The sequence below is a fragment of the Micromys minutus genome, assembly GCF_963924665.1.
Source record: "Micromys minutus genome assembly, chromosome: 7".
Classification (NCBI taxonomy): Eukaryota; Metazoa; Chordata; class Mammalia; order Rodentia; family Muridae; genus Micromys; species Micromys minutus.
This window is the reverse complement of record NC_137976.1, coordinates 60,320,294-60,332,816: the sequence shown is the minus strand read 5'-3', so window position 1 is coordinate 60,332,816 and position 12,523 is coordinate 60,320,294. Positions and strand designations below refer to the sequence as shown.

Genomic DNA, 12,523 nt, shown 5'->3' with positions numbered 1-12,523 from the left:
ACTTACCTAAGGCCAGTCTGGAGCCGTCACAGTGGGGCACACGGTTTGTTGCCACTGACATTACAGGACGGTGCCTTGTGCTTGAACGGGAGAGGAAGTAGGAAGACAGCGCTGAGGCCGAGTAAGTGGGGTGAGAAGGAAGAAAGGGAGGGCTGTGCTCTGCTCAGGGCTGCTCCCTCAGAGGAGCCCAGATTGTACAGGGAAGGACGACGCAGGGGGATGGAGCAGTTGGTGTGGCAGAGGAGGCCGAGGCACTGCTCCTGGTGCATCCAGTGACTCACGAAGACCATCGAGCTGGTGAGTCCACGTTTCCTTCCTGGGAGTCACATGAAAATGAGCAGAAAATGATCATGAGCACAGGGTTCGCCTGTGACCATGATTTTTCAGTGGAGGCCCGTGGGCAGCCGTGGACACGCCCCCGCCACTTGAGTGCACATGAGTGCCCAGGCGACTGCTACGTATGCAGAACATCCCTGACCCTGCAAGCCCGGCTTTGTAGGAATCCTGGCTGGGGCTGCCAGAGCCAAGGCCCGGTGTGATCAGAGCATCTCCACTTTCTTATTCTCCCGTCCTGACTCTTGCCATCAGAAAGAGGTAAGCGGAGTTGGAAGGGTCCACTAAAGTGTATGTCCTAGAACATCAGGGCTTACCAGTGAAGAGTGCTAGTCTTGCATAGCAGAGTCCTGGCTCTGCCACTGCGCCTCTGGGACTCGAGGCTGCCTCTCAGTGAACAGTGTCTTGGTGAGCCTCAGACCTCCCATTCCCATCCAGTGCCTCCTTAATAGTCAAGTTTTGACATGACAGCGCTCTTTCCAGGAGGCCTTGTGTTACAGGCCAGGGTCAAGCAGTCCCGTGAGAGCTCCTGCCCTTACCGTACTTTGTTCTCTCTGCTTTTTCCCTGTTCCCCTAGCTTTATAGTCTTAGAGGAAAGGGACTGTATATTTTTTCCCACCATTTTCTCCCTAGGCTGTATCACAGTAGTCTGGCATAGTTGACTGGGCGTTTGCTTCACCACTGAGGGACGTAGGGAAGGATGGGAAGTGGGGAAAATGGACACAGAATGTGTGCTCCTCCTCCCGGGCAAGTGCTCCTGCACCTAGACCAGTCAGTGGCTGAGGATTGCTTCACACAGCCTGCACCTCAGGTTCGAACCAAGCTCCTCTACACCCTAGTTTTGTTTTTCTTTTAATCTCGTCTGTTCTTGCTTTTTAAAGCAGAATGTGATTGGGCACTATTTCCACTCACAAGCCTTGCTGAGTCACAAGACCTAGGGAAACTTAGGGCTTTGTTCTTGGTACTTTGGAAAACAAGCCACTTGGGGAATTCCTGTCAAGTTGTTTTAACTTGTGTTTATTTCTAAGACCAGTACATGCAGAATTAACTACAGGGAATGAAACTTAAGCCATTTGGTCTACTAAGGAATCCACCTCAGCAGCTAAGCACTTGAGACCACACTGTTAACATTAACAGTAGGTTCCATCACGGCTACCTTTGGGGCATAATGGTGCATGCCTGAGGTCCTAAGCACTAGGAGGTGGAGGCAGAAAGGTCAAAATTTCAAGGCCAGGGGCTGGAGAGATGGCTCAGTGGTTAAGAGCACCAACTGCTCTTCCAGAGGTCTTGAGTTCAATTCCCAGCAACCACATGGTGGCTCACAACCATCTGTAATGGGATCCAATGCCCTCTTCTGGTGTGTCTAGGCACTACAATGTACTCATATGAATAAAATAAATAAATCCTTTAAAAAAGAAAGAAAGAGATTCAAGGCCAGCCTCCACTATAAAGTACCCTATCTCAAAAACAAAACCCAATTTGACCTTCTGATCCCACCTGCCTCTACCCACAAGAAAATGAGCCAAGCTCTTTGCTCATCTGACTCACATGTTTGGAAGGTTGTCTCAGAGTATGTGGTCTCTGAGGGAACAGACAGGAGGAAGTGAAAGGCAAACCAAGTCACAGCATCCCTTTCTTTAGATGGAGTAGGTCTCCCTTGCTCTTCTCAGGGCAGGCCAGACAAGGGTTGCTAATAACTAAGCAAGGCCAGAACTCTGAGGACAGATCTTGACTTAGTTCTCCTTCAAGGTATCCTTTCTCCCTTTCAGTTAAAATTTGATGATGCAAGCTGAGCATGCCCAGAGATATTTCTGCCCATCGCTTCTACATGCATGTACCACCCACCTTGGAAAATGTCTAGCTTTTCCTTTTGAGAACAACTGAACGTGAGCTTGCGTTGATAACCTGAGTGAGCATGCTTATGTACATACACTTACATACAGTGGGGCCACCCTGGTATGACTATGAATTAGGCCCTTGAATAAAATCCTCTTGTTCCATTTTCTCTCCTAGACAGTACATGTAAACATCCATCCCTACTTCTTTACATCTTGACCAAGCAGGTCCTGGCTTGGCATTCACCAAGGCATTGTGAGCCTGTGGTGTTCAGTTATGTGGTCTCTGAATCCCACTCACTCAAAAGACCACACTCAGGTTTGCAGGTTTTCCTCTACTTGTTTTGTTGTTGTTGTTTTTATAAATGTAACTTTTTAAAAGATTTATTTATGTATGTGAATACACCGTCGCTGTCTTCAGACACACCAGAAGAGGGCATCAGATCCCATTACAGATGGTTGTGAGCCACCATGTGGTTGCTGGGAATTGAACTCAGGACCTCTGGAAGAGCAGTCAGTGCTCTTAACTGCTGAGCCATCTCTCCAGCCCACTCTATTTATCTTAATTTGTATTGTTTGTTTGTTTGTTTTTATTGCTTAGGTTCATGTAGCCTAGGCTGGCCTCAAATACACATTGTAACCAAGGCTGGCCTTGAACTCTAAATCTCTCGTTTCCAACCCCATGTGTTTGCTAGGTTAGGAGCCACACACCACCATGCCTGACTTCAAGAATTATTTATTTGTTAATTATCTAAAGTTCACTGGTGCTGGACAGTAGGTTAGTGTTACAAGTGGAACACTGCCCTTAAATGGCAATGTAATCTGAGGAGGGAAGATGGCCTAGATCACAAGATGATGAGGAACTTGGCACAAGGCAGGGGTGGGGGGGCAGGGAATAGGGGATGGGGAGGATTTGGGAGGGGAGAAGGGAGGGGGGATTTCCCACAACCTCCAGCATGGCAGGGAGGGATTTTTTTAGTGGACCTTGCCTCTCCATAGCTGGACAAGGGTCAGATCCTGACAGGGGCTTCGAAGCTGAATCTGAAGCAAGGAGGTGGGCTTCATCTTTCCTAGCTCCTCACCACTCCCTTTCCCCCAGGTCTCAGGTGAAAGCTGCTCTTCACATCCACCCCAGCTCATGGGCTGAGGAGAATCATAAGCTACCAAGGGCAGTGGGACCAGCTGAGGAGAGAGCCTGCCTCTTCAGTGCTGTTTCTGGCAACCATTTTCTTGCCATAAACTGAAGCTTACACGAGTAGAAACAAAGCTAACTAAAGCTTTTTAGTCTGCAGTCTTTTTTACTTGTGTGTTGTTTCTTTTGAGATAGGGTCTCTCCTTGTAGTCTTGACTGTTCTGAAGCTCACCATGTAGCCCAGGCAGCCCCAGTCTTATATTCTTTTTGCGTCATATGCCTAATTTTGGTATTATGGATAAAGCTACTATGGACATTCAAATATCAGTGCTTGTGTGGGCAAGCATTTTTATAAACCAGTGGAACTGGCACTTGATTTGGTAAGTGAATATTTATTCACAAGACAGGGCCACACTATTTCCCAGAATGCTTTAACCATTCCATTCTCACCAGCAACATAGGACCACTCCTGTTGCTCCTCAGCCTCACAATGATTATACATTTATAAATGTTAACAAGGCTGGGTATAGTTGGTGATGCTCTCCCAAAAGCAGAGGCAGGCTGAGGCCCAGGTCAGTCAGGCTACACAGTAAGACCTTGTCTCAAATAAAACAAACCTCTAACAATTGCAGAGGGTATATAGTCTGTCAGACGTCGGTCTGTCTGTGTCTTCCTCCTTCCCTCCCCTTCCTCTCCACTCCCAGGTTAGCATTAAACTCCTGGGCTCATATGATCTTCCTTTTCCTGCCTTACCTTCCCATGTAGGATTTCAGGTTTGCACAGCCGTGCTGACTTTGGTCATTCATGTTTTTCTTTCTCCACATTTCTTTCTTTTTCTTAGTATACACATCCAGTGCCCATTGTTAAAGCTATCCATGGATATCTTTGCTTTGTGCTATTACAGATATCTTTTAAAGTGAACATTCCACCTTGTCTGTATATAGGATAGAATACAGCACTAACATTTTGTTCTGTGTACTTTGCTAAACTCACCTATTCATCCAAGCAGTTCTAAGTAGATTGCTTAGGATTTTCTACATATTTAAACAGATTATCTTGGAATAATGTTACTTCCTGTTTGTGGCTTTTTTTTTTTTTCTTATTACACTGAACTAGTAATAAGAACACCACTAACACTAGGTGCAGTGGCACACACCTTGGATCCCAGCACTTGGGAGACAGACAGAGCTCTTTGAGTTTGAGGCCAATTTATTCTACATACTTGACCAGCCAAGGTTACATAGTGAGACTCTATTCAATAAAACTTTTAAAGGTGTCAATAATCATCGGACTGTTGAAATAACCAGCAGATGCTTGCCACCAAGCCTGACAGTTGAGTTCAACCTTTGGGGCCCACATGATGGAAGGAGAGAACAGACTCTTAAAAACTGTCCTTTGTGGGCTGGAGAGATGGCCCAGTGGTTAAGAGCACACTGGCATCCGCAGCATCCGCAGGGCGGCTCATAACAATCTGTAACTGTAGTCTTATGGAATCACATGACCCATTCTGGTATAAAGATCGCTGCACATACAGGCAAAACATTTCTGCTTTTTAAAGATGTATTTATTTAATGTACATAAGTACAGTGTCACTGTCTTCAGACACACCAGAAGACGGCATCAGATTTCACTCATTACAGATGGTTATGAGCCACCATGTGGGTGCTGGGAATTGAACTCAGGACCTCTGGAAGAGCAGTCAGTGTTCTTAACCGATGAGCTACCTCTCCAGCCCAGACAAAACATTTATAGGTATAAAATAATTTTCTTCAGAGGAAATTGAGCAGGGTGGTAGTAGCACATACCTTTAATCCCAGGACTGGGAAGCAGAGGTAGTCAGATCTCTGTGAGTTTGAAGCCAGCCTGGTCTACAGAGGAAGTTCCAGGACAGCCTAGGCTACACATTTAAACCCTTGTCTCAAAAAATTAAAGAAAGAAAAGAAACAAAGAAAAATTGTCTTTTGACGTCTAAATCTCCTCCCCTCTCCTCTCCTCTCCTTTCCTCTCCTAAATGAATATATAATAATAGGGCACACACAAAATATGGCGGGCTGTTGAGACATGTGTGGTCAGAGCTCGGGAGAAAACGGAGAGGCTTTATTATATACTGGGGAAGGCTTAGAAAGGCAGCCTGTTTAAAAAGCTTTGCCGCTGTCCTTGGTATGGCTTGGTCACAGAAGCCATCCCCACTCTCTCTTATACTACATCTCATGGGTCATGCCTGCCCTGCCCTGCCCTGCCGTGACCCTCTCCCATTGTTTCAGGATGCTGTTCTTTCCCCGTGTGGTGGCCTGCTCACGGACCTGTTCCTGCTTTCTGGCGCTGAGCCTGGGAACCGCATCCCTGTGTGCTGCTGGCGCCAACCTCGCGCTCCTCTTTCCTAACTGGGATGTGACCTACCTGATGAGGGGCCTCATTGGCAAGCACGCCATGCTGGGCGCTGGGCTCTGGGGAGGAGGCCTCATGGTATGTGTTTTGGGTTCAGTGAGGAGGAATTTCCAAAGCCTCTCTTAGTAATGGAGCTGGGAGGCGTTGGGTGTTCCAAAGTTGGTGTTGAGTCCATAAACAGTCCAAAGAGAAGGGGACTTAGCATGAATGTTTAGCTTGGATCCAGGAAACCTAGATGACTGTTAGCACCTACAGGGCCAAATCAAGCTAAACCTTCAACTTGGGCCCTAAAGCCATTACAACAGCTGCGTGTGGTACTAGAAATGCAAATCACCCAGTGTAAGCTTTTAGATTTATTTTTACGTGTGTTTTGACTGTATGTGCACCACGTGGGTGCAGGAAATTTCAGAGGACAGAGGAGGGTGTGTTAGATTCCCTGGACCGGGAGTAATAGGTTGTAAGCCACCATGTGTGCTGGAAACCAAACCTGGGTCCTCTGAAAGAGCATCAGGGATCTTAACCACTGAGGCATCCCTTTGGCCCCACCTAGTCTCCTGGTAACACACTTCTCTGCCTTCCAGGTCCTCCTAGCAGCGACTCTCATCTCCTTGACAGGCTGCTTCGGTAAGAGTGCACCCTGCCTGCGGGTAAGCAACAGTCCCTGCCCCTTTGACACAGCTCCCACAGTTTCTGCTCCAGAGGAGGAGGGCTCTAGGGGACAGTTTTAGTTTTCCCAGATTGAAGTCAGTTCCTGACTGTGCCCTTTAAGAACTCCAAACGCTTGACAAGCAGCATTATTTTTCCAGCTCATCTGTAAGAAGGGAGTTGCTTGGGCTGGAGAGATGGCTCAGCAGTTAAGAGCACTGACTGCTCTTCCAGAGGTCCTGAGTTCAATTCCCAGCAACTACATGGTGGCTCACAACCATCTGTAATGAGATCTGATGCCCTCTTCTGGTGTGTCTGAAGATAGATGCAGTGCTACTGTGTGTGTGTGTGTGTGTGTGTGTGTGTGTGTGTGTGTGTGTGTATGTGTAAAATCTTTAAAAAAAAAAACCCAAAAAAAAAAACACATTTTGTTCACTGTTCTTTGCTCTCTTTACCTGAGGAAGTGATTTTTTTTTAATTTTATGTATATGAGTACACGATCACTGTCTTCAGACACATCAGAAGAAGACATTGGCTCTCCATTACAGATGGTTGTGAGCACCATGTGGTTGCTGGGAACTGCACACAGGACCTCCAGAAGAACAGGGCTCTAAATTGCTGAGCCATCTCTCCAACCCCTTGAGTGACTTTTAATCTTGAATGAACATCAAATTTTATGAAGGATTTGCTAAAATACAAATTGGTCAGTCTCATCCTGGGTTTCTGACCCAGGAAATCGGGAATGGATTGGAGAAAGTCTAAACTTAAACATGTGTTCCCAAGTGATGTGCCCTTGCTATACTGGGAGAACCATGATGCTGGGCTTCTGTCAAATTAACCAAGTTCAAGTCCTCTAACATTAAAGCCAACTCCTTATCTGCTCCCTTCCTGCCTTTTGTACTTGATTTGGAAAAGAGAGGCCAAGGGTGGGAATTTTGGAGCTTTAAAGCCTATAGCTTGTCACTAGGGGAGAAAAGTGGACATTCAGTGAACTTTACCAGCTCAGAGCTGAGACAATGCAGTAGAAGAGCAGGAGGGTATCAGTCTGCTTGGAGGTCCAAACACCCTGTGCAGTGAGGAGATGCAGATCCATGGATCTGTCTGTTTGTCTTTCTGGCCTTTCTCAACAATCTCATCTTGGCTCTATCCAGCAACAGACACCTTATCAGCCACGCATGGACCCCCCCCACACACACCTTTTTAAAAATTTATTTATTATATCTGAGTACACTGTAGCTGTCTTCAGACACACCAGAAGAGGGCATCAGATCTCATTACAGATGGTTGTGAGCCACCATGTGGTTACTGGGAACTGAACTCAGGACCTCTGGAAGAGCAGCCAGTGCTATTAACCACTGAGCCATCTCTCCAGCACCACATGGATCTGTTTTAAGAGTTGGAGAATGCCTGGCCTCCAGAGAAGTTAGACTTGGCCATGTCACCCCCCACTCCCCACCCCTGACCACAGCTCTGTGTGAGCTGTTTCCTCCTCCTCTGCAGGTGCTCACTGCTCTGTTGTCAAGTGGTCTGGCTCTGCTCGGGGCTGTGATTTGCTTTGTCACTTCTGGAGTAGCCTTGAAAGATGGTCCCTTCTGCATGTTCGAGGTCTCATCCCCCAATCAGACAGAAGCTTGGAAATTCGGCTATCCCTTTAAAGATCTGCACAACAGGTGACAGTCACTCACTCTTAAGCCCAGCCCTGTGACCTGAGCCAGGGGAGCCTGACCCTGGGTTTTTATTGGAGTTCCTTGATTGTCTCATCTTTTTTATTCCCACCCCTGACCTCATTCTTTGGTCTAGGAATTATTTGTATGACCGTTCACTCTGGACCTCTGTCTGCCTGGAGCCCTCTAAGGCTGTGGTTTGGCATGTGGCCTTCTTCTCCACCCTCCTGTGTATCAGCCTCCTCCAGCTTCTCCTGGTGGCCATCCATCTTGTCAATAGCATCCTTGGCCTGTTCTGCAGCTTCTGTGAGAAGCCCTAGGTAATGGATGACCTCTCGTGAATTGGCGCTCTCAGGGCAGGCGTCCCCATTGCTTTCTGCAAGAAGAGGCTGTGAATCCCTCTTAGACCTTCCTATAGGATGGTAGTGCTTCCTTGTTCATAGGGGGAAACTGAAGGTTATGCTGTGTTCTTTGATACGGTAACACAGCAGCAAAGTCATTGCTGGTGTATAAATGATCTCAGTTCAGCCTCTTAAAAACCCCATAAAAGTTGGCCACATGGTAAGACAGAAGCTGGGACTCCCAGATAATGAACTTTCTAATCCCAAACACACAGCTAGGTAACCCCTAACTTCTTGTATGTCGTTGTTGTTTGTTTGTTTGTTTGTTTTTAAAGACAGGGTTTCTCTGTGTAGCCCTGACTGTCCACTGTTTTGGAACTAGCTCATAGACTGGGCTGGCCTCAAACTCAAGAGATTTGCCTTCCTCTGCCTCCTAAATTCTGGGATTAAAGGTGTGTGCCACTACTGCCTGACTGACCTCCTAACTTCTAAATTCAGGTTTACCGTTATAATAGACCTGTGTTTCCTCAAAATCATAGGGTGAATGAAACCTACTCAGCAATGTGACTGTATTGGAGACAGGACCTTACATGGTAATCTGGGATGTTTGAGTCATAAAGATGAGATCCTGATCGAGTAGGACTGGCAACCTTACAAGATGAACAAGAGGCTGGTGGTGGTGCATACCTGCGATCTGAGAGCTGGAGCCGGGAGCATCACCAGTTCTAGACCAGCCTGGCCTACAACACTGAAACCGGGTCTCAAACAAACACAAAAGACTCAGGGGCAGAAGGGAGGCTGTGGGGGTAGGGAGTTCCGGGAATTTGAGAGAGTAGTTTACTGGTACAATATAAGCAGATTTGTTGGGTCAGTGTCCAATACTGGAAAAGGGGCGGAAGGAAGGAAGGAAGGAAGGAAGGAAGGAAGGAAGGGAAATTCTCTGAAAGAAAGTTCCAGGTGACCACGCTTATTAAGCCAGTGGGTATTTGGTGGGTTCATTGTTAGCCAGTGATTAAGAGCAGGCTAGTACCTCAGAACTCTGGGTAGAGAGCTAGGGATTCGAGGGTTCTTAAAGTCTAAAGGCTGAATGAGGGCTGGCTTTTGAATAATAATGAGCCCTTTCCCAGTAGAGAGGGAGGAGCCCTTGGATCAGTAAAACTTCAGACAAGTGTCATTTCTCAGATAAACAGTTCCTTTACTTCTGATCCTCCCCCAGCAGGGAAAGAAGGAAACTTTGACCTAGAAAACATCTTACAAGCATCCTTCATCAGAAAAGAAAAACCCTTTGTTTACATTCAAGAAGGGGCATGAGGTCAGGGCAACTTGGACCTTCCTTCAGCCATTTCAAAGGAAAGAGAGACCAGTGAGATGGCTCACTAGGTAAAGTCGCCTGTTGCTAAACTCAAAGTCCCCGGTTTAATCCACATTGTAGAAAGAAAGATCGAACTCCTCTGACCTCTACACACACACACACACACACACACACACACACACACACACACACACACACGCAATCATGGTACATTCGGGACTCCTATCCCCATACACATAAATAAATGCAATTTTTAGCTTAATTTTTAGTTTTATTTGTGTATATAGATGCTTCCCCTGTATACTCTCATGCATCTACAGAGCCCAGAAGAGGGTTGAGACTCCTTGAAATAGCATTTACAGCTGCATGTGAGCTACCACATGCGTGTGGGTAATTGAAACTTGGCTCCTCTAAGACTGGATCTCTTCTGCACCTTGTAAAGATTGTCTTTGTGTTATTTAAATGCTGATTTCTGTATGACAGGGATGTTAGCACATTTGCAACTCTGGTATTGTTATTTTTATGAAGCATCACCCATCTCATTGTTCTGTAAACATCTTCTCACCTGCCTTCTGAATGCTTTAATAAAGAGCTGAACAGTGTATAGCAAAGCAGGAGAGGAAATGCGACCCTCTGGGCAGAGATAGGAACTCAAGGAAAGAGTCAGAGGCTGGAGATTCCACAGCCAGAAGCAGAGGAAGAAACAGGTGCTAGTACTGAACAAGGGTACAATGAGGCATGTGGCAGACCTTAGATTAGAATAAAAGAGTAACTAACTTACACATGCTAGTTGAGAGACAGCCTGAGCTAATGAGCTACACAATATTGTTTATGTATCATTACTGGCTGGCTGATGGGTCAGGGACAGTTCGGCAGTACCTCTGGAAGAGTAGGTTATGTGTTTTATTTATTTATTTATTTACATATTATATTATATTATATTATATTTATTATATTATATATGAGCACACTGTAGCTGTCTTCAGACACAGCAGAAGAGGCCATCAGATCTCATTACAGATGGTTGTGAGGCACCATGTGGTTGCTGGGAATTGAACTCAGGACCCCTGGAAGAGCAGTCGGTGCTCTTAACCACTGAGCCATCTCTCCAGCCCGTGTTTTTTTTTTTTTTTTTTTTTTTTTTAAGATTCATTTATTATATATGAGTACACTGTCGCTGTCTTCAGACACACCAGAAGATCCCATTACAGATGGTTGTGAGCCACCATGTGGTTGCTGGGACTTGAACTCAGGACCTTTGGAAGAGCAGTCAGTGCTCTTAACCACTGAGCCATTCTCTCCAGCTAAAGTAGGTTGTGCTTTTAATCACTGAGCCCTCACCCCTGAAAAAATTGTTTAAAGCCTGAAGAGAAGGGAAGGGGAGACCCAGATCTAACTTGTTACCTGAGAAGAAAAGGCACGTGGGAACCCAGAAAGAGTCTACCATGTGCAAGCCAAAGCGGCAGGCCTCCATGGAAATCAATGCTGCTGTTACCTTGATCTTCAGTTTCTAGTTTGCTGAACTGTGAGGAAAAAATAGACATGGCGGGCAGCTCATGCATATAACCCCAGCACTCAAGAACCCAAGGTAGGTAAATCACAAACTCAAGGTAGTCTTGGCCAAATATAGAGACCTGTCTCAGCAACAACCATGGGTTGCTGTTGATTAATCCACCCCAACTAAGGAAATCTGTTGGGGGGGGGTCCTCATAGCCTAATACACCAGGGTTCTTTTCAGTAATATATAGTAGAGTTCAATGTAGGCACAAATTTTTTGCAACCTACTTTTAATAAGGGTTCAACTTCTCTAGCCTACCACCCAGCAGAGGTAGTGGAAGAGAAAAGCTATTAGAATGTTGGGGATGTGGACCTATTCAGCAATAGTTCTTTGGAGGTGAGCTCCATCTTTTTGGGCAGCAGTTCAGTCACATAGCAAACACCAAACACAACTCAGGAGCTGCAGACCAGTCCTCTAGGCAGGCAGACACCAGGCACGAACCAGCAGCTCCAGTACAGTCCTTTCTGCAAGCAGACACCAGGCAGCTGTAGTTGAATCCTGAAGAAACCACCAGGCTTGCCAACCAGACTGAGGTGAAGCCACAGAAGCAGCAAGCTGTAACAGGAACCTCATGAGCAGTTCTTGAGCAAGTTTCTCTCAATGGTGGTGTTATCACAAGTCGAACTCGACAGCACTATGTAAGGTGAACCAATGCGGAGCAAACCAAACCAAAGCTCAGTGTCTGTCTCCCACTGTCTGTGGGGGTCATATTTATACTTCTTCATCAAGAGTCCTTTCCTGTGTCTGCTATGTCCAAACATCCTTTCACTGGTGTCTACTTCAGGAAAACAGTCTTTCATGTGTTTGCTGTAGCAAGAGATCCTTTCACCAGTGTGCCCCAACAAAACATAATTTGACTTAACCAACTTTCCCACTTGAGTTCAACAAGTAGTGTATTCTGAGTACCCACTGTATGCCTGTACTGTTCCACGTGCTGCAAATCCAGTCCAAAGGTGCCCAAGACAAGCTCCTTCAGACAGATGGTCTAATTATCATAATTTGGATGTCTGGTGTTAAGAACCGTGTTAGCATTCAACACATGTGCCAAAGAGTTCAGAGGCACAGTGAGCTCCAGAGAAAGGCTAAGGAATGCTTTAGTTGTATGCGAGCTGATGATAGTTTGAAGATTTAGTCTGGCAAAGAGGGTGGGTGTCTTAGTTACTTCTCTACCTCTATGAAGATGCACCACGACCTGTAGCAGTACCCAATTAATGCTACACAAATGGATCCTGGCGGCGGCAGCACGTTCCTCACTACCCGCCCCAGTGTTCTGGGTTCCTGAAAGACAGACACACACTCAGCCTTTATATTTTGG

The 12,523-nt window shown here is 46.2% G+C and overlaps 1 protein-coding gene across 2 annotated transcripts; it reads left to right on the top strand.

The window, feature by feature from the left end:
• Window positions 1–206: 206 nt before the first annotated feature.
• TM4SF19 (transmembrane 4 L six family member 19) lies at window positions 207–8,715 on the top strand. Of its 2 annotated transcripts, none has more exons than XM_080919558.1 (5): window positions 207–297; window positions 5,565–5,766; window positions 6,270–6,335; window positions 7,834–8,003; window positions 8,134–8,715. In XM_080919558.1, exons 2-5 carry the CDS (start codon window positions 5,566–5,568, stop codon window positions 8,315–8,317), a joined length of 621 nt encoding a protein of 206 aa, XP_080775684.1. In that variant the 5' UTR covers window positions 207–297; window position 5,565; the 3' UTR covers window positions 8,318–8,715. The 2 variants fall into 2 exon arrangements, with proteins under 2 accessions (XP_080775684.1, XP_080775683.1); XM_080919557.1 differs by lacking the exon at window positions 207–297 and adding an exon at window positions 472–594.
• Window positions 8,716–12,523: the final 3,808 nt, after the last annotated feature.